At 46.4% G+C, this 23,358-nt stretch overlaps 1 protein-coding gene across 28 annotated transcripts in view; it reads left to right on the top strand.

Moving 5' to 3' along the window:
- ANK2 (ankyrin 2) overlaps positions 1-23,358 on the top strand; it is a 939,290-nt gene that overhangs the window by 578,010 nt on the left and 337,922 nt on the right. For 15 of the 28 annotated variants that reach the window (XM_063920153.1, XM_063920157.1, XM_063920159.1 and 12 more), the window contains exon 1: positions 9,556-9,876. The exons of 10 other annotated variants lie outside the window; for them this stretch is intronic. In XM_063920153.1, the coding sequence (XP_063776223.1) occupies positions 9,742-9,876 (135 nt within the window). In that variant the 5' untranslated portion in view covers positions 9,556-9,741. Of the gene's footprint in view, positions 1-9,554; positions 9,877-23,358 lie in introns of those variants that run through there. 3 more of the 28 variants (XM_063920175.1, XM_063920170.1, XM_063920176.1) reach the window with 1 other exon arrangement.

Below are 23,358 nucleotides of genomic sequence, written 5' to 3' on the forward strand. Positions count from 1 at the left end.
AAGGGAGAGAGGCAATGGGGAGAGATTTCAGCAGAGGAGAGGTGCTCTGGACAGCAGTTACACATCCAGACTGTACCTTCAGGTGGGGAGGCAGCTCTGTGGTGTCACATGCTGGGCAATCCGGTATTTGCAGTGCTCAAATGCTTCTGGACCCCGCAGCCCAGCAAAACATTATGCGGCCATGGGGGGGGGGTATAAAATAAGCGGGAGGAGACGCAGAAGGCAGGAGGAGGCAATGCGGGAGATTAACGGGGATAGGCAGAGTTGCGCAGCGGCTGATCCAGGAGTCCAGGACAGACTCTTCAGACTTATACTGTCCTGGACTCCTGGATCAGCCGCTGCGCAACTCTGCCTATCCCCATGAAGTGAATAGGAGCCGAGCCCGCTTGCCTGTGTACAGCTCCGGGAGCGTGACGCTGTCACTGCGGTCACGCTCCCTGCTCCCAGCACCAGCACACACATGACGGAGGCAGCATAGTGCGCCAGCGTGGTGCGGCGCTATAGTAACGGGCGGCAATAGCGGGGGCGGGCGGTGTCGGATGTGCCTTTCCTCCCTGGGTGAATGTGCCGCCCCCGGACATCGGGGCGGGTATGATAAGGGAGGGGGAGTTAGCGACGCAGGCGCAGCAGTGAAGGAGCAAGAGGAAAGACACTGGTGAGCCGGGACGCGGTGGCCTTACAGTTTTTTTTTTTTTTAACTCAGCACCGCCCTTAAAGTGCCGGCGCCCATAGGCAGCTGCCTAAAGCTGCCTAGTGGTAGCGCCGGCCCTGTATATGTGGTATGCTTTTACTATTAATTTACTGACTATACAGTAAACCTCTTCCTTCATTAGTCTTTTTAGATTACAGGAATTTAGCAGAATTGTTTAAATTGCAGTGAATTGTTTTTACAGCATTACATGGATGTGACTTGTTATGTCCTTATTGCTGTTGTATAATGGTGAATATGAAGAGGAATGGAGATAGAGAGGAGGGACAGATGACTGCAGAGATGTGTGTGGGTTACCTGTTGTTATGTAATGACTACACGGAGAACATGGGAATCTTGTGTTGCTAGGATACTGTGTGTGCTTTGTGAGAATTCAGTGCATTCAATCCACTGCTTCTACTGGGAATTTTCTTTTAGGGAACCCCTACATTATATGGTGAACATACAGTGCCTGATGCAGGATTGAACATAAGCATGTTTGCGGAGTGTGTCTAGTGTGCTCCTGCATTGTATTAACAGAAGTATGGGTAATGGAGAGTCTAGCTTAACCACCTGCTTGCCGTGGTCGCATCATTTGCGACCATACCAGGCAGTGTGTTATCTGACCTGTGACCTGGTCGCAAATGATGCGACCAGTCAGAAACACATAGTGGCCGGCTGACCGAAGATAATCTTCCTGCAGCCGCCAATCACAGGGGGACCTACTGGCCCCTCTGTATCCCTGCACCCTCCCCCAGTATCTGCAGTACTGCTGATCAGCCGGGTGTAGTACGAGTGACCGGCGGTCTCCTGACCGCCGGTCACCTTACCGACGCCGGGATCCCGGCAGCATACCGACGCCGGGATCCCGGCGGGGAGGGGCGAGTGCAGCAAGCCCCTTGCGGGCTCGGTGGCGACCTGTGGTCGCCACGGGTTCTATTCCCACTCTATGGGTGTCGTGGACACCCACGAGTGGAAATAGTCCCTGTTGGTCGGCATGCCGACCATCGGGATAGTGAGCCGTCGGACTCACGGAGGAGGTCATGTGACTGTCGGTCAGCTGACCGGCGGTCACATGACTACCACCCGATCAGCCAGCACTGCAGGACACCCCACCCGGCAGCTGCACAATGGAGTAGCCACCAGAAATGTAAATGAAACCCCCTCAGCCCCTTAGTGTATCTGGTGGTTGCAGCCGCTGGGGAAATCAAAGTTGCCATGTTCCGATGTTGGGGGGGGATGGGACAATTATTTAACAAATAAAATTGTTTTGGATACGTTGTTATTAGATGTTCTTGAGAGGGCGTATTCTGTCAGCTGCAGGCTATGTGGAGTTGGAAGTTGCAGACATATCTTTTGCACCCAGCATAGAGTACGTGTTAAGGTGGGTACACACTAGACGATTTGCTCCATGAACGATATCGCCTAGCATTTCCCCTACCCTCCCGGGCAGCCGACATAGGGGGTCATTCCGAGTTGATCCGAGTTGCCGTTTTTCACAGCACAGCGATCAGGTCTCTACTGCGCATGCCTATGCACCGCAATGACCGTTTTCTGGGAGTGTTTGGAAAAAACGCAGGCGTGACCAAGCTTTTGCTGGGCGGGTGTCTGACGTCAATTCCGGGACCAAGAAGACTGAAGTGATCGCAAGGGCTGAGTAAGTCCAGACCTACTCAGAAACTGTACAAAATGTTATTGCACAGCTCGGCTGCACAGGCGTTCGCACACTTGCAAAGCGAAAATACACTCCCCCGTGGGTGGCGACTATGCGTTTGCACGGCTGCTAAAAGTAGCTAACGAGCGATCAACTCGGAATGAGGGCCATAGTGCTACCGATATCATTCTGTGATGTGAGGCCGTTGCTGACGAACATGCCATTTTGGATGAAAAGTTCAAATTGACCTGCATGCAAAGCCGACGGAGGGGGTCGATAACCATGCACGGGAGCTTGCATGGTTATACACTGGGCAATAGTTTGCAGCGTACACACTGGGCAATATTTTAAACGATATTACTCAGCGTACACACTGGGCAATATTTGCAGCATACACACTGGGAAATATTTTAAACAATATTACTCAGAAGGATGGAAGGAGCGATATCGTCTAAAATATTGCCTAGTCTGTATGCACTTTACGTATGCACTGATAATGATGATGACCAGTATCAAACCAATGGTATGGCAAGATTTGTGGAACTCATATACCTGATTTCTGTCTTGTTATAAATTAGGCCCACAATGTTTTGTCATACACCTGTGCATAAATAATATGTATAAAATCCATTAAGCCAACCAAAGATATTTTGTGTTTATCGTCATTATTACAGTTTTCAGTCTGAATTGCTAATAGTACTATACACTGTATGGATGAGAACTATTATTGTTCTGTTAGGACCATACTTTCCTTCTCTCCCGGAATGTCTAAAAGAACTTGGGGAGCTCTCCCAGACTTCGGGGAGCATAGGCCAGATTCTCAGGTTCTGCAAAGTGAGTGGTCCAGAGGCTTGATGTAGCAATTTGCAGTGTATGCACCCCTCCCCATCCTCTCTGCACCTCTCAATGTCACCCTCCTGTATCTACTGCAGAGAGAATTGAAAAAGTTGTTAAGTACGGTTAAGATTTCCCTACCTGCTTAATGAACTGGCCTAGATTTAGCTTCCGCAACCTGCGTGTTCTGTTACGATACAAAGTGCATCATTGTTTGTGGGAAGAAGCTGGGCGCATCAGGGCATTCCTCAATGAGCGCAGGCTACACCCATTATTAAGTTATGGTTTTGTATTGTGGGGCAAGGTCATTCGTTTACAAGAGGTGTTTTTCTTCCCCTAAAAAGGTTTCAACTTTATACATTATTATAGTTGGTGGAAATCAGTCTTCTGCCCAATAATGGGATCTGCCTATACTTACCATGGACTCCCCATTGTCTGTGCACAAATAATGGGATCTGCCTATACTTACCATGGACTCCCCATTGTCTGTGCACAAATAATGGGATCTGCCTATACTTACCATGGACACCCCATTGTCTGTGTACAAATAATGGAATCTGCCTATACTTACCATGGACTCCCCATTGTCTGTGCACAAATAATGGGATCTGCCTATACTTACCATGGACTCCCCATTGTCTGTGCACAAATAATGGGATCTGCCTATACTTACCATGGACACCCCATTGTCTGTGTACAAATAATGGAATCTGCCTATACTTACCATGGACTCCCCATTGTCTGTGCACAAATAATGGGATCTGCCTATATTTACCATGGACTCCCCATTGTCTGTGCACAAATAATGGGATCTGCCTATACTTACCATGGACTCCCCATTGTCTGTGCACAAATAATGGGATCTGCCTATACTTACCATGGACACCCCATTGTCTGTGTACAAATAATGGAATCTGCCTATACTTACCATGGACTCCCCATTGTCTGTGCACAAATAATGGGATCTGCCTATATTTACCATGGACTCCCCATTGTCTGTGCACAAATAATGGGATCTGCCTATACTTACCATGGACTCCCCATTGTCTGTGCACAAATAATGGGATCTGCCTATACTTACCATGGACACCCCATTGTCTGTGTACAAATAATGGAATCTGCCTATACTTACCATGGACTCCCCATTGTCTGTGCACAAATAATGGGATCTGCCTATATTTACCATGGACTCCCCATTGTCTGTGCACAAATAATGGGATCTGCCTATACTTACCATGGACTCCCCATTGTTTGTGCACAATGGGGAAATGGTGCTGTAACGTGTGAAATGTAACGTGTGAAAATACCAGCCAACTGTCCCAATGTATGAAGGATAATCTCAAATTGATCTGTGCAGTTTTGTCCCATGTTAGAAAAGCTGGGAGGAACTGCAATGGTGACTGAGTGCCACCTGTAACTGCAAAAGGTGTGGGCATCAAAGAATGTGTGTAGTAGGGGTGCTGAAGGCACCACTGCATGTGAGCAAAGTCATGCCTTCATTGTCAGGTAGACACTCTTATTCCCTCTCCTGGTGGGCCTCTTCTTGTTACCCATTAAAACATGAGCATGCCACCTCACCCGATTCACAAATGGAAAATTTTAGGAGGTATACAGTAACAATGCCTAAAATACCTTTGCCCATAGACCATTTCTTACATGAGTGCAATGGACTTGAACTCTCCTTTGCTAGAGCAGCAGGTTTGTCAATCACTGCTGCAATAAATTAAACTGTTCTAATTTGGAGTGCATAAGCATGAAGGAAAATTCAGAGGTCATTCATCGCTCTAAAAATAAATAATCACTATCACATCAAAGTTGAATTTGGAGAATATGTCAATTGTTTCCAACACAAACACAGGGTATAATGCCTTCAGTAAATAATAACTAGTTATATTTCCTGCTTGAGCTATAAAAGTAGGCTACTGCTGCTTCCCCATTAGATGCATAATGATTGTGGGCGTTTTGGCTTCTTCTGTCACCCTGCAGACTTATTTATGTGTCTTTGTGGTGTGGGAGATGCCCCATGTAAGTGACTGCTGTGCAAGCCTGTGCTGTCAAATCTCATTTGTACTTTTGCATTAAATATTGTTTTATCTTCTCTTCTGGTTCCATAACGTTTTTAAGTATAAACTTACTGCATTATCATAATTTGTCAGGGCCAGTTTTTGACATGCGCTGGCTACTCAACTGAGTAGGGCGTAGCATAGAGGAGGGCGTCCTGATTCAGCTGCGCCAGCGACATGCTACATTGTCTACCCCCCTGGGTTGTACCTGTCCGGAGCAGAGACTCGCCCAGCTGGAAGTGTTATTGGCACCGGTGTCCGGCATCGACTGTATGGGGCATAATATGGTGACATTTTTATTATGCTATGGTGGCAGAGGCCTGGGGATGTAGGGTCAAAAACTGCTGTGTAAGGTTGTTTTTCCTGCAAGGCCATGCCCATTATAGAGAGCCCACTGAATTGAGGCCACACCCCCTTTTGGGTGGCACATTTTTTTACTGTTCGCCAAATTGTTTAGGAAAAACCCTGGCTAGAAGCTTTGTAATCAAGTTGAGATTCACATGCCTTGCAATCTGAAACCTCCGCTAATAATAAGAATGTTGATCTTAAGAGATGTATCAACGTTCCATGGACCCTATGGGGGCAATTCAATTAAAATCGGTGGCAGTAAGTTACCAGCATTAAGAGCCTTTACCAGGTAAAACAGAAATGTCACATATTTTACTTTGCAGTCCTGAGAGGAGAGTGAAGCATTTCTGCATATCCCAAAAAATTAAATTCCCCCCTATTGTGAGTTCCTTAAATCAGAATTTATAGAATGTTTGAATTAAACGTATAGAAATATAATTAGTGTGGAACTTGCTAATGGTGAGCCCTGATGTAAAAATATGTTGCTAGCCCCCTCCCCCCTAGGCCCCATGTTGAATTCATAATAGCATGCCATGTGGCCGCCAAACAATACAGACAGCATCCCAATGTCTAATAATCTGTGCCCACTTTAATCAAATAATAATCTGTGCTCCCTTTAATTAAATAATAATAATCTGTGTGTCTTTTAAATTCACCAGTGTCTGATGTCAGTAGTGCTGCTTGAAGGCTTCACAGATGGGTATGCAGGTAGAGGGTGAAGGGGAGTGGCAGAGGTTAACGGAACGAGGCTGAGGGTAAAGGGGAGAGGCAAGGGATGACAGGGAGAGGCAAAGGGTTGACAGGCAGAGGGTGATGGTGAGAGGCAGAGGGAGATGGAGAGAGGTAGAGGGTGACGGGAAAGGGTGACAGGCAGAGGATGATTGGCAGAGGGAGATGGGGAGAGGCAGAGGGTGGTGGTAAGAGGGTGATGGGGAGAGGCAGAAGTCTCCTGACTTTGTTGGAATTCTGGCATTGGCATTCTGGTGGTGTCGATATTCCAACTGCCAGGATACTAACAGCCGTTATTTTAACCACATCCCCTAGAAAGCTATACAGACAACAGTATGCAATATAACATGTCTCCATTGATAAAGAGTAACAGGTGCGCTGGTCTGTGCACTAGAATTTTAACTCTCTACGCAGCAGCTCACAAAGTGGGAACTGCAACCAGGGTCGGACTGGCCCACTGGGGTACTGGGGAAACCCCCAGTGGGTCTTACTGCCTGAGGGCCCACACCTCCTCTAGGGATCAGGTTCCAGACTGTGCACTTGAATTATACATTATGCATATGTTGCATTATACTGCACAGGACTATGATGGATTTTCTACAGTGCATTGCTGCTATGAATCTATTAGTATTTATTGTGGGGTATGGGTCGTTGGGTCGACCCAACTTAGGTGGACACTCATTTGGTTGACCACTGAAGATCAACATTGCCCTTAGGTCGACATGCATTAGGTCAAAAGGTCGACATTAATTTTTTGACTGTTTTTGGTATAGTTTTCTCCGTAAAGTGAAGGGGAACCCAAATTAGTGCACCGTGTCCCCTTGCATTGCTCGCTTCGCTCGCCATGCTTTGGGCAAGGTGCCTCGCTCCGCTACCGCATCGCTCACCACAGGTTACTGTTCCAGTTGTAGCCCACATGAATCGTTAAGTATGAAAAAAAATCCCAAAAATGTGAAAAACTCATGTCGACCTTTTGACCTGTCAACCTTTTGACCTGTCGACCTAGTACATGTCGACCTAACGGGCATCACGACCTAATGCATGCCGACCTAAGGGCAATGTCGACCTTCAGTGGTCGACCTAATGAGTGTCGACCTAAGTTGGATCGACCTAACAACCGTATCCCTTATTGTCTGTATGCAGTGCATCTGGAAAGTATTCACAGCGCTTCACTTTTTCAAAATTTTGTTATGTTACAGCCTTATTCCAAACTGGAATAAATTATTTTTTCCCCTCAAACTTCTACACACAATACACCATAATGACAACGTGAAAAAGTTTTTCTTAGAATTTTTCAAATTTATTAAAAATAAAAAACTAAGAAATAACATGTACATAATTTATTCACAGCCTTTGCTCAATACTTTGTTGATGCACCTTTGGCAGGAAATACAGCCTCAAGTCTTTTTGAATATGATGCCACAAGCTTGGCACACCCATCTTTGGGCAGTTTTGCCCATTCCTCTTTGCAACACCTCTCAAGCTCCATCAGATTGGATGGGAAGTTTCGGTGCACAGCCATTTTCAGATCTCTCCAGAGATGTCCTGCTGAAAGATGAACCGTCACCGCAGTCTGAGGTCAAGAGCGCTCTGGAGCAGGTTTTCATGCAGGATGTCTCTGTACATTGCTGCATGTATCTTTCCCTCTATCCTGACTATTCTCCCAGTTCCTGCTGCTGAAAAACATCCCAAAAGCATGATGCTGCCACCACCGTACTTCACTGTAGGGATGGTATTGGCCTGGTGATGAGTGGAGCCTGGTTTCCTCCAAACATGATGCCTGGCATTCACGCCAAAGAGTTTAATCTTTGTCTCATCAGATCAGAGAATTTTGTTTCTCATGGTCTGAGAATCCTTCAGGTGCATTTTGGCAAACTCCAGGCGGGCTGCCATGTGCTTTTTACTAAGGAGTGGCTTCCGTCTGGCCACTCTACCATACAGGCTTGATTGGTAGATTGTTGCAGAGATGGTTGTCCTTCTGGAAGGTTCTCCTCTCTCCACAGAGGAATGCTGTAGCTCTGACAGAGTGACCATTGGGTTCTTGGTCACCTCCCTGACTAGGGCCCTTCTCCCTCGATCGCTAAGTTTAGACGGCCAGCCAGATCTAGGAAGAGTCCTGGTGGTTCTGAACTTCTTCCATTTACGGATGATGGAGGCCACTGGACTTCATGCTTGGTTTGTGCTCAAACATGCACTGTCAAGTGTGGGACCTTATATAGACAGGTGTGTGCCTTTCCAAATCATGTCAAAACAACTGAATTTACCACAGGTGGACTCCAATTAAGCTGTAGGAACATCTCAAGGATGATCAGTGGAAACAGGATGCACCTGAACTCAAGTTTGAGCTTCATGGCAAAGGCTGTGAATACTTATGTACATGTAATTTCTTAGTTTTGTATTTTCAATAAATTTGCAAAAATCTGAAAACATTTTTTTTCATGTTGTCATTATTGGGTAATTTGTGTAGAATTTTGAGGGGAAAAAATAATTCCATTTTGGAATAAGGCTATAACATAACGTGGAAAAAGTGGAGCATGGGCCCCTACCACTGCATACCCCCGGTGTGCCCTTCATGCCCAAGTCCGACACCCACTATAACCCACCAAAAAAGATATAGGGAATATTATGGAGCATTTCATTGTATTCCCTGTGTCCAATGATACTGCAGAGTTAATTAATTATTACATCTTCTAGATCATCTTGATTGTGTTTGATTAAATGTCCATTCTGCAAAATACTGTAATAGGTGTAAAATAATTGTAATTCAAGTGCTAATTCAACTAACTTTTTTACACTTACTTTATAAGTCATTATATAATATTCAGTTATCATATACAAATGGGGACATTACATTTATTACACTTTCATTAAGTGAGATAAATCTTTCTTTTATAATGAGACTTTTCTTTGATTCTGCAAAAGAGGAAAATGTTAAAAGATTATCTGCAGTATAAGCGCCCTGTCAGTACTGGCACCAGTGATCTAGGAAGAAGTAATACATCAATGACATTCATCACATAATCAGAAAGACAGCGAGGAGTGAAAAAAAAAAAATCAAAACATGGCACACAGTAATTCAATAGGGCTGACATGCATAGCAGAGGCATTTCACACTGGGAGACTCTTACTCCATGTGCTGACAATACTGGCTGCGTATTGGGAGGCAGCCCCCTCTCAGCTTCATTTACATGCATAACTGGCCTGGTAGGTGTAAAAATAGACGAGCAGTGCCCGAATTGGAAATGGACACTCAGTGATGTCTGCAGTTGCTGGAGATGAATTCCGAGAGGGATTCTAGTGAGCAGAGAGGCAGGCTGTCTGAGGGAACTTGTGGACCACAGAAAGAAGTGACTGGTACTGTTTATCTGGATTGTACGTGGATGACTGACACTGCTGACAAGTGCATAGCTTAGGGCAAAATAGTTATGGGCAATGCACCACTCTGTCAGGCCTGTCACACTGGGAAACCCATTGGTCACGTTGGAAATATCACAGATTTGGAGAAAATCCTCGATTACTATGGCTACATAAGTGAAGGAAACTCAGATCAAGAAGACGCGGTGAGTGTACAGTATTTGTTCAGGGGCCAAGTAGAAGAAATAGCTGTCACCTTGATAGGGAAGAGATCCTTGCTCACATGAGCAAGTGCGGAAGCTGGTACGGAATAGACAAATAGGCGGATAGGTATTCTAATCGTACTCCTATATTAATAGTATAACTAATAATAAAATACTGTTTTAGTCGCATAAAGTATCCATAAGCCAGTCCCAATTTCACATATGGAAATGTTCACAGCAAAAATCTTCGACCTAAAATATAACGATTGTTATTACACTATTTATTAGATGAAGTGTTCCTTAGCTTACAACCACCCAACCAAGTCATTCTTTTTGTCTCCAGTTCTGCTGTGTTTCCATTTAATCCTTGAAGCTCCTGCAGCTCAGATTCATTTAAAGGCAGAAGTATTAGACCAGGGTCTCTTAAGTTCATTTATATATCAACCACAGGTAACGCTATATACAACACATTGTGTTTGTTTATGTAGAGCAGGCCTGGCCAACCTGTGACTCTCCATCTGTTGTGAAACTACAAATCCCAGCATGCTCTGCCACAGTTTTGTTATTAGGGAATGCTAAAACTGTGGCAGGGCATGCTGGTACTTGTAGTTTCACAGCAGCTGGAGAGCCACTGGTTGGCCAGGCCTGATATAGAGCAGTGATGGGGATTCTTTGGCACTACAGCTGTTGTTGAACTACACATCCCAGCATGCCATGCTTCAGTTTTGCTATTTGGCCATGCTAAAACTGTAGCAGGGCATGCTGGGATGTGTAGTTCAACAACAGCTGGAGTGCCAAAGAATCCCCATCACTGATGTAGAGTTTTACAAGAGGTGTTTTAGTTGGTATTGACTTGCACTGATAGGAACACCTGTGCCTAATAAAGGACATGTCCCCTAGCTTCTCCATGTGACACGTGTGGTCAGGGCCGGTTCAAGGCGCCCCGGACAGGAAGTGGGCGTGGCCTAATACAGGGGGCGTGGTCAATTACGCCCCCTGTACATTAAAAGTGCCGCTTGAATGCTGAGCGGTGCGCGATGACGTCATCGCGCACCGCACAGCAAAAGGTCCGAAACTAGACGCTATGCGTCTAGTTCCCTTCGTAGAGAGGACCTTTGCTGTGCGGTGCGTGATGACGTCATCGCGCACCGCTCAGCAAAGTTACTCTCCAGGAAGGGAAACTAGACGCATAGCGTCTAGTTCCCTTCAGGAGGCGGACGGGGATGGGGACGGGGACGGCAGCGGGCAGCGGAGGCGGACGGGGACACAGCGGGCAGCAGTGGCGGATCTTGCCACGGTGCGGCGCCCTCCGGATGGCGCCAGCGCCCTCCGGAAGGCGGCGCCCCGGGCAAAAGTACTGCTTGCCCGTGGCAAGATCCGCCACTGCGTGTGGTCTTGCCCCTAATACACCTTTCACACAGCCATAAATTTCCCGGGTTAAAACACATGAACGCGCATCAACCCGGGAAATTTCTTTGTGTGAAAGGGTACAGGGACAAAAACTCTGGATTTCTGTCCCTGCATTTCAACCCTGCAATCGACCAGGGTTGGTCCCGGGATCGTCCCTGGACCCTGGACAGTGTGAGTGGTGCAGGGACATGTCCCACCTTCCCGGGTTGCCTCTGCTGATGCTGATTGGCTATTCAGGGCACTTCCTGGTCTTGTGGTTTTTCTGAGACGCCCATTTTCAGAAAATGCAGGGCCATCCCGGGTTCAGTATGAAAGGTGCAGACCCGGGATGTCTCGGCAAAAAATGCTGGTGTGAAAGGTGCCAACCCGGGAATGTCGCTGCATGAGCCCGTGGCAGAACTCCCGGGTTTTGTCCCTGCATTTCTGGTGTGAAAGGGGTATTACAATGATATCCTAACGATCGATGTTCTCATGCTATTTCCACCTGCAGGCTTATATAATGCAAGCGTCCTTCTGCATGCTTGACTTAATGGAAATGATTAGTGCTTTATTCCACTGTCACTGTACTCTGCTCCAGCACACACCTCTGAATTAATGCCATGTTACTGTTGTACCCTTAAATGTTAGTCTTTAAAGAGATCTATTGTATAATTTCCAATCAAAAATGTACTGTATTATATATTCATGAAAATAAAATCTTTCCTTATGTGCATGTTCTACTGATCACCATAGTCAGGTTACCCCTAATGTGCCAGCTGCGTCATATTTGTTTTATGTTATTTGATGTTTCAGGGCTAACCCTGAATATTGTAGTTTACTATAATGGTTAATTTTAGTGATTCTATATCAAACCCATATACTGTAGATCTTGCTGTGATGCTGAACTGAATAATACTGTAAATAGCACGCCATAAAACGTTGCAGTTCCTGTGAGCTCACGGTTGGTTTCTAAAAACAAGACCCAAAAATTTAGATCATCGCAGTGTGGCTGAATTTGTCCTCAAATTTGAAAAAAAGTTGAAAACAATAAAAACAATAAAAAAACACATACAGAAACCCCAGACCCATTCCCTGGAGAGACATACTTTAAGGCACACTACCTGTAATCAAACCAGTGCCCTATGTAAAATAATAATTTAAAAAAAGAATAGAGTTCCCTCTTCTTAACAGTAGTCGACCAATCCCAGCCCTTCGTAGCCTGGGCTAGTTATCATTGTATTGTAATAGGGAAACCACATGTGTTCGGTCCCTGAGCGATAGTAATAAACAGTCACTAGCAGGTGGTGCTTCGGCTCAATCTCAGGATGTTACATATAAATGTGCCCATCATTAGTGGTTGTACTCTGCTGTTGGTACCGGTGCCGTGCAAACCGTATTCTGTATGGATGAATTTACTTGAAGTACATTTTCTGAATGTATTACTACTACTATGCTGCTACTACTAATACCGCTGCTACATAGGCATGAGATATACTAAGCCATCACTCTTTTCTGGTTATATAATACTTCCAGAGATAATAAAGTGAATTTATCAGTTTCTATACATGGGTGAACTTCTAATTTTGGACGAGTGAATTTTGTGGCCCTAAAAGAATCTTTAATTGTATTAATATATGTTATTTTGATATATGACTGTTAATGTGTTGGTGCTTTGTAAATACAATATATCAGTTTACTTATATGGGATAATATTACTGTTTATGTGGTATGTTATACGGCAATGGTGAGAGAAGTCATACACAGATAACCTTTCCTATATGATGAACAGCAGATTTAATGCAGACTGTGGCATGAACTCTGGTTATGTGCAGCTAGACTATTTCATACCCTCCAGCTAATGATTTAGCATAATTGTTAAATACTTTGGTACAACTGTTAATCCTCTCCAGAAAATCAAGACCCAGCTGGCATTAGCAGCCTGAACTTGCTGGTGCTAGTTTAGAATCCAGTAGGAGTAGCAATGCAGTGACTCATACAATAGCTACATTTCTCTGTAATGTAAGACCCTTGTTCCTATGACATGCCATTGTCTCTACTTAGTCACACGCAGCCGCTGCCACCCGGGACGTGGCGAGTAGCGGCCTGCCAGCATTCAGGAGCTGCGCTGGCAGGGAGCTACTCGCCAGGTAAACAAGCATCGCCACCGTGCGGTGCTTTTGTACCTGTGCAGGGGGAGAAGGGCATGACATGCGGGGCGGACTAGCCCTGTTCTGGGCGTCCCTCCGCATGTCAGAGTAAATGATCGTAGATGTGCTGATCAGATCTGAATCACCCCCTTAGTACAAATCTGTTCTCTTGACACCCAAAGCATGGAAAAGTTATTGCACTACCGTCTCACCCTAGGAACATCCATAGGTGGTTACAGTGGTGTAAGTTGGCCCCAGTTGCCCACAGGATATATATCATATATTTCTCTGACGTCCTAGTGGATGCTGGGAACTCCGTAAGGACCATGGGGAATAGCGGCTCCGCAGGAGACTGGGCACAACTAAAAGAAAGCTTTTAGACTACCTGGTGTGCACTGGCTCCTCCCAGTATGCCCCTCCTCCAAGCCTCAGTTAGATTTCTGTGCCCGGCCGAGCTGGATGCACACTAGGCAGGGCCGGTGCAAGGTTTCTTGGCACCCTAGGCAAGATGTCAGCCTACTGCCCCCCAACGTCATCAGTTACTCACTTTCCTAGTCACTAAGGTGAAAGTTCATAGGTGGCATCTTATACATTTCCCAGCCGTCTGATTGCATTATCTCTCAAAGATATCATTAATTATTTTAAAGCTACACTCAGTGGCACCACCTTCCCAGATCCTGGCATCCTACCCAGCTGCCTATCTCTTTCTATTTCATTCATCTCTCATACATACTGTACATAAAGACATCCATACACTGCCTCTCTCATATATACATTCACACTCTCTCATTCCTTCACAACTCTCTACTTTTTCTCTGTCTTTCAATTTCTCGCTCTCTTTTACATATATATTATATCCCTTTATTTCTGCCACACACACACATCTCTCTTTCTATTTTATTCTGTCTCTTATACATATAGTATACATGCATACATATTCACTGACTCTCTGATACATTACACTGCCTCTCTCATACATACATACATACATACATACATACATACACTGCCTCCCTCATACATACATACATACATACATACATACATACATACATACACTGCCTTTCTCATATATACATTCATACATACATACATACATACACTGCCTCCATACATACACACATATATACATACATACACTGCCTCCTTACATATATACAGTACATCCATACACTGCCTCCATACATACACACACATATATACCATCCATACACTGCCTCCATACATATATACAATACATCCATACACTGCCTCCATACACATATACATTCATACATACACACATATATACAGCCATACACTACCTTCATACATACATACATACATACATCCATCCATACACTACCTCCATACATACATACATATATACAATACAGCGATACACTGCCTCCATACATACATATATACATTCATACACACACTGCACCGTACGTACGTACGTACGTACGTACGTACGTACGTATATACATCCATACACTGCCTCCATACATACACACATATATACATCCATACACTACCTCCATACATATATACAGTACATCCATACATACGTACGTACATATATACACACATATATACAATACATCGGTACACTGCCTCCATACGTACATATATACATTCATACACTGCCTCCGTACGTACACAGCCTCCATACATACCTCCATACACTGCCTCCATATGTATATACATATATACATACACTGCCTCCATACATACATATATCCATCCACTGCCTCCATACATACATCCATACACTGCCTCCATATGTACATACATATATAAATACATACATAGCCTCCATACATACACACATACATACACTGTCTCCATACATCTATATACACATAATGTCTTCATACATACTGTACATAAATCCAACCCCCCTCCCCCCTTCAGTGCACACTTTTGCAACTACCAGTTCCCCCGGGGTGTGACTCCAGGCAGCCACTACTCCGGGTGCCCCACCATCGCACCAAGGAGGCGACATCTTACCGCTGGCCAGGAAGCTGTACTGTTCCCCGCTGCTGCCACCATCTTCCGGCTCACTGTTGCTGTTGCTGCCGGCGGCTCCATAGTGCAGAGCAGCAGGTGAGGGACGGACGGGCGGCTGGGCGGGCGGCTGCTGCTGGCGGGGAGGCACTGTTCCTGGTGCTGCCGCCGGCTTCGAGTTCACAATGCGCTGCAGATAGCGCGAGGTGGGCGCCTGCTTCTGCCTCCCCCGCGGGCGCCTGCTCCTGCCTGATGCCGCACTTGTCCTCAATACCCTCCGGAACCCACAGAATTATATTTAAAAAAAAAAAAAAACGGTGCCGTGGGTTGTGGGGGGAAAGTGGAGGCCGCTCACTCCTAGTTGTGCTGCTAAGTGCCGCCCTCCAGCGGCCGGCGCTCTAGGCAGCTGCCTAGTGGTAGCGCCGGCCCTGACACTAGGGGCTCTCCTGAGCTCCTAGAAAGAAAGTTTATTTTAGGTTTTTTATTTTACAGTGAGACCTGCTGGCAACAGGCTCACTGCATCGAGGGACTAAGGGGAGAAGAAGCGAACCTACCTGCTTGCAGCTAGCTTGGGCTTCTTAGGCTACTGGACACCATTAGCTCCAGAGGGATTGACCGCATGGAACTGGCCTTGGTGTTCGTTCCCGGAGCCGCGCCGCCGTCCCCCTTACAGAGCCAGAAGCAAGAAGAGGTCCGGAAAATCGGCGGCAGAAGACATCAGTCTTCACCAAGGTAGCGCACAGCACTTCAGCTGTGCGCCATTGCTCCTCATGCACACTTCACACTCCGGTCACTGAGGGTGCAGGGCGCTGGGGGGGGGGCGCCCTGAGCAGCAATAAAAACACCTTGGCTGGCAAATATATCACAATATATAGCCCCAGAGGCTATATATGTGATAAATACCCCTGCCAGAATCCATAAAAAAGCGGGAGAAAAGTCCGCGAAAAAGGGGCGGAGCTATCTCTCTCAGCACACTGGCGCCATTTTCTCTTCACAGTACAGCTGGAAGACAGCTCCCCAGGCTCTACCCTGTAGTTTGCAGGCTCAAAGGGTTAAAAAGAGAGGGGGGGCACTAAATTTAGGCGCAATATTGTATATACAAGCAGCTATTGGGAAAAATTCACTCAATATAGTGTTAATCCCTAAATTATATAGCGCTCTGGTGTGTGCTGGCATACTCTCTCTCTGTCTCCCCAAAGGGCTGTGTGGGGTCCTGTCCTCAGTCTGAGCATTCCCTGTGTGTGTGCGGTGTGTCGGTACGGCTGTGTCAACACGTTTGATGAGGAGGCTTATGTGATGGCAGAGCAGATGCCGATAAATGTGATGTCGCCCCCTGTGGGGCCGACACCAGAGTGGATGGATAGGTGGAAGGTATAAACCGACAGTGTCAACTCCTTACATAAAAGGCTGGATGACGTAACAGCTATGGGACAGCCGGCTTCTCAGCCCGCGCCTGCCCAGGCGTCTCAAAGCCCATCAGGGGCTCAAAAACGCCCGCTCCCTCAGATGGCAGACACAGATGTCGACACGGAGTCTGACTCCAGTGTCGACGAGGTTGAGACATATACACAATCCACTAGGAACATCCGTTACATGATCCCGGCAATAAAAAATGTGTTACACATTTCTGACATTAACCCAAGTACCACTAAAAAAGGGTTTTATGTTTGGGGAGAAAAAGCAGGCAGTGTTTTGTTCCCCCATCAAATGAGTGAATGAAGTGTGAAAAAGCGTGGGTTCCCCCGATAAGAAACTGGTAATTTCTAAAAAGTTACTGATGGCGTACCCTTTCCCGCCAGAGGATAAGTTACGCTGGGAGATATCCCCTAGGGTGGATAAGGCGCTCACACGTTTGTCAAAAAAGGTGGCACTGCCGTCTTAGGATACGGCCACTTTGAAGGTACCTGCTGATAAAAAGCAGGAGGCTATCCTGAAGTCTGTATTTACACACTCAGGTACTAGACTGAGACCTACAGATAGTGCTGCTGCAGCGTGGTCTGTAACCCTGTCAAGCAGGGATACTATTTTGCGAACATAAGACGTCGTCTTATATATGAGGGATGCACAGAGGGATATTTTGCCGGCTGGCATCCAGAATTAATGCAATGTCCATTCTGTCAGGAGGGTATTAGAGACCCGACACTGGACAGGTGATGCTGACTTTAAAAGGCACATAGAGCCTTATAAGGGTGAGGAATTGTTTGGGGATGGTCTCTGGGACCTCGTATCCACAGCAACAGCTGGGAAGAAAATTTTTTACCTCAGGTTTCCTCACAGCCTAAGAAAGCACTGTATTATCAAAGGCGCTTCCTTTCTGCACAGAGACAAGGGAAGAGGGAAAAAGCTGCACCAGTCAGCCAGTTCCCAGAATCAAAATTCTTCCCCCGCTTCCTCTGAGTCCACCGCATGACTCGGGGGCTCCACAGGCGTAGCCAGGTACGGTGGGGGGCCGCCTCAAAAATTTCAGCGATCAGTGGGATCGCTCACAGGTGAATCCCTGGATCCTTCAAGTAGTATCTCAGGGGTACAAGCTGGAATTCGAGGTGTCTCCCCCCCCGCCGTTTCCTCAAATCTGCCTTGCCGACAACTCCCTCAGGCAGGGAGGCTGTGCTAGAGGCAATTCACAAGCTGTATTCCCAGCAGGTGATAGTCAAGGTGCCCCTACTTCAACAAGGACGGGGTTACTATTCCACACTGTTTGTGGTACCGAAACCGGACGGTTCGGTGAGACCCGTTTTAAATTTGAAATCCTTGAACACATACATAAAAAAATTCAAGTTCAAGATGGAATCGCTCAGGGCGATTATTGCAAGCCTGGAGGAGGGGGATTACATGGTATCCCTGGACATCAAGGATGCTTACCTACATGTCCCCATTTACCATCCTCACCAGGAGTACCTCAGATTTGGGGTACAGGATTGCCATTACCAATTCCAAACACTGCCGTTTGGACTGTCCACGGCACCGAGGGTCTTTACCAAGGTAATGGCAGAAATGATGATACTCCTTCGAAAAAAAGGGAGTTTTAATTATCCCGTACTTGGACGATCTCCTTATAAAGGCAAGGTCCAAGGAGCAGTTGTTGGTCGGAGTAGCACTATCTCGGGAAGTGCTACAACAGCACGGATGGATTCTATACATTCCAAAGTCACAGCTGGTTCCTACCACACGCCTACTGTTCCTGGGGATGATTCTGGACACAGAACAGAAAAAAGTGTTTCTGCCGCAGGAGAAAGCCAAGGAGCTGTCATCTCTAGTCAGAGACCTCCTGAAACCAAAACAGGTATCGGTGCATCACTGCACATGAGTCCTGGGAAAAATGGTAGCTTCTTACGAAGCAAAATTCCATTCGGCAGGTTCCATGCAAGCACCTTTCAGTGGGACCTCTTAGACAATTGGTCGGGATCGCATCTTCAGATGCATCGGCTGATAACCCTGTCTCCAAGGACCAGGGTATCTCTACTGTGGTGGCTGCAGAGTGCTCATCTTCAAGAGGGCCGCAGATTCGGCATACAGGACTGGGTCCTGGTAACCACGGATGCCAGCCTTCGAGGCTGGGGGGCAGTCACACAGGGAAGAAATTTCCAAGGACTTTGGTCAAGTCAGGAGTCGTCCCTACACATAAATATTCTGGAACTGAGGGCCATTTACAATGCCCTAAGTCTGGCAAGGCCTCTGCTTCAAAACCAGCCGGTACTGATCCAATCAGACAACATCACGGCAGTCGCCCTTATAAACCGACAGGGCGGCACAAGAAGCAGGATGGCGATGGCAGAAGCCACAAGGATTCTCCGATGGGCGGAGAATCATGTCTTAGCACTGTCAGTAGTGTTCATTCCGGGAGTGGACAACTGGGAAGCAGACTTCCTCAGCAGACACGACCTACACCCGGGAGAGTGGGGACTTCATCCAGAAGTCTTCCAACTGTTGGTAAACCGTTGGGAAAGGCCACAGGTGGACATGATGGCGTCCCGCCTAAACAAAAAACTAGATATTGCGCCAGGTCAAGGGACCCTCAGGCAATAGCTGTGGACGCTCTAGTGACACCGTGGGTGTACCAGTTGGTTTATGTATTCCCTCCTCTGCCTCTCATACCAAAGGTACTGAGAATAATAAGAAAATGAGGAGTAAGAACGATACTCGTGGTTCCGGATGGGCCAAGAAGAGCTTGGTACCCAGAACTTCAAGAAATGATATCAGAGGACCCATGGCCTCTACCGCTCAGACAGGATCTGTTACAGCAGGGGCCCTGTCTGTTCCAAGACTTACCGCGGCTGCGTTTGACGGCATGGCGGTTGAATTCCGGATCCTAAAGGAAAAAGGCATTCCGGAGGAAGTCATTCCTACGCTGATAAAAGCCAGGAAAGAAGTAACCGCAAACCATTATCACCGTATTTGGCGAAAATATGTTGCGTGGTGTGAGGCCAGGAAGGCCCCAACAGAGAAATTTCAGCTGGGTCGTTTTCTGCACTTCCTACAGTCAGGAGTGACTATGGGCCTAAACTTGGGTTCCATTAAGGTCCAGATTTCGGCTCTGTCGATTTTCTTCCAGAAAGAACTGGCTTCACTGCCTGGAGTTCAGACATTTGTAAAGGGAGTGCTACATGTTCAGCCCCCTTTTGTGCCTCCTGTGGCACCTTGGGATCTCAAACGTGGTGTTGAGTTTCCTAAAATCACATTGGTTTGAGCCACTTAAAACTGTGGATTTGAAATATCTCACGTGGAAAGTGGTCATGTTATTGGCCTTGGCTTCGGCCAGGCGTGTGTCAGAATTGGCGGCTTTGTCATGTAAAAGCCCTTATCCTATTTTCCATATGGATAGGGCAGAATTGAGGACTCGTCCCCAGTTTCTCCCTAAGGTGGTATCAGCTTTTCACTTAAACCAACCTATTGTAGTGCCTGCGGCTACTAGGGACTTGGAAGATTCCACGTTACTGGACGTAGTCAGGGCCTTAAAAATGTATATTTCCAGGACGGCTGGAGTCTGGAAAACTGACTCGCTTTTTATCCTGTAGGCACCCAACAAAATAGGTGCTCCTGCTTCTAAGCAGACTATTGCTCGCTGAATTTGTAGCACAATTCAGCTGGAGCATTCTGCGGCTGGATTGCCGCATCCTAAATCAGTAAAAGCCCATTCCACGAGGAAAGGGGCTCATCTTGGGCGGCTGCCCGAGGGGTCTCGGCTTTATAACTTTGCCGAGCTGCAACTTGGTCAGGGGCAAACACGTTTGCAAAATTCTACAAATTTGATACCCTGGCTGAGGAGGACCTTGAGTTCTCTCATTCGGTGCTGCAGAGTCATCCGCACTCTCCCGCCCGTTTGGGAGCTTTGGTATAATCCCCATGGTCCTTACGGAGTTCCGAGCATCCACTAGGACGTCAGAGAAAATAAGATTTTACTCACCGGTAAATCTATTTCTCGTAGTCCGTAGTGGATGCTGGGCGCCCATCCCAAGTGCGGATTGTCTGCAATACTTGTTTATAGTTATTGCCTAACTAAGGGTTATTGTTGAGCCATCTGTTGAGAGGCTCAGTTGTTATCATACTGTTAACTGGGTATTGTATCACGAGTTATACGGTGTGATTGGTGTGGCTGGTATGAGTCTTACCCGGGATTCAAAATCCTTCCTTATTGTGTCAGCTCTTCCGGGCACAGTATCCTAACTGAGGCTTGGAGGAGGGTCATAGTGGGGGGAGCCAGTGCACACCAGGTAGTCTAAAAGCTTTCTTTTAGTTGTGCCCAGTCTCCTGCGGAGCCGCTATTCCCCATGGTCCTTACGGAGTTCCCAGCATCCACTACGGACTACGAGAAATAGATTTACCGGTGAGTAAAATCTTATTATAATGTGTGTATATGGAGTGTTTTGAAAAACAAGTTTATATATATATATATTTCATTGTCATTTATTTTAAATTACACATTTCTTAGCAGTCATTCCCAGGATTAGAACCTGTTACACTGCTGAAGGCAGACACCTTACTGATAGAGCTATTTGCTCCTGCATAATAAGCCTGTAGATTCTAACTACAGTATATGAAGTACTAGTGCTGTCACTTAACTTAACTGAATGATGTCGCTGAGCACACGGAACAGGAGAAGAGTTGACCCCCTTCAGAGCAGGATCCTGGTGGCAGCTGACCAATAGTTAACTTACCAATGACTACGGATGCCCATCGATGATTTGAATGTATCAATGTTCTATGACCGATGGTAACTACTTTTACCATCGATGAGGGAGAACCAGATAGTTTCCCACTATTGATGTTACAGAGCAACCAAAGTTTTCTTTCTTTTTTTTAATTTCTTTTCCAAGGTGTCATGACACGGAGCCTAGCCCCGCCACTGACACCCACAAAGCCCCACCTCAAAACTCTGATATGCCCACAGCTCGTGCTACACTAAAGCAGGTGTGACCATCAGTGGGTGAAATTACTGATGGTCCCCTTCCAGATGATTTCACACCATCAAGGTTATCCATCGATGGATAACCCACCAATGGCCATCCCTACCAATGACCAACACTATTCCACCCCAAAGTGAACCAGACCAGACAGCAAGCTTATGCCTCTGTAGTACATGAGGAAAAGGTAAAAGTAAATATGATTACAGAAAAAGGGAAGTTTTTGTTACAAACCATTAGGATTAGGGATATATATATATATATATATATATATATATAGATATATATATATATATAAATTAGTGGAGTGGAGGAGAGGCTGGGACAGAGCATGACGGAGGAGAGTGAATCAGATGAAAGATACCTCAGCCTGGCTGTCTGAGCATGATAGGAGTGGCAGCGCTGCCTGTGCCTTCCTACAATGCTGACTACCACATTGCACAGGCCCTGGATGCATGTGAGAGTTTGGCGCTGTCTAGTTATTAGAGATGAGCGCCGGAAATTTTTCGGGTTTTGTGTTTTGGTTTTGGGTTCGGTTCCGCGGCCGTGTTTTGGGTTCGACCGCGTTTTGGCAAAACCTCACCGAATTTTTTTTGTCGGATTCGGGTGTGTTTTGGATTCGGGTGTTTTTTTCAAAAAACCCTAAAAAACAGCTTAAATCATAGAATTTGGGGGTAATTTTGATCCCAAAGTATTATTAACCTCAAAAAACATAATTTACACTCATTTTCAGCCTATTCTGAACACATCACACCTCACAATATTATTTTTAGTCCTAAAATTTGCACCGAGGTCGCTGTGTGAGTAAGATAAGCGACCCTAGTGGCCGACACAAACACCGGGCCCATCTAGGAGTGGCACTGCAGTGTCACGCAGGATGTCCCTTCCAAAAAACCCTCCCCAAACAGCACATGACGCAAAGAAAAAAAGAGGCGCAATGAGGTAGCTGTGTGAGTAAGATTAGCGACCCTAGTGGCCGACACAAACACCGGGCCCATCTAGGAGTGGCACTGCAGTGTCACGCAGGATGTCCCTTCCAAAAAAACCTCCCCAAACAGCACATGACGCAAAGAAAAAAAGAGGCGCAATGAGGTAGCTGACTGTGTGAGAAAGATAAGCGACCCTAGTGGCCGACACAAACACCGGGCCCATCTAGGAGTGGCACTGCAGTGTCACGCAGGATGTCCCTTCCAAAAAACCCTCCCCAAACAGCACATGACGCAAAGAAAAAAAGAGGCGCAATGAGGTAGCTGACTGTGTGAGAAAGATAAGCGACCCTAGTGGCCGACACAAACACCGGGCCCATCTAGGAGTGGCACTGCAGTGTCACGCAGGATGTCCCTTCCAAAAAACCCTCCCCAAACAGCACATGACGCAAAGAAAAAAAGAGGCGCAATGAGGTAGCTGTGTGAGTAAGATTAGCGACCCTAGTGGCCGACACAAACACCGGGCCCATCTAGGAGTGGCACTGCAGTGTCACGCAGGATGTCCCTTCCAAAAAACCCTCCCCAAACAGCACATGACGCAAAGAAAAAAAGAGGCGCAATGAGGTAGCTGAC

Source organism: Pseudophryne corroboree, chromosome 1 (genome assembly GCF_028390025.1).
Source record: "Pseudophryne corroboree isolate aPseCor3 chromosome 1, aPseCor3.hap2, whole genome shotgun sequence".
NCBI classification, from domain to species: Eukaryota; Metazoa; Chordata; class Amphibia; order Anura; family Myobatrachidae; genus Pseudophryne; species Pseudophryne corroboree.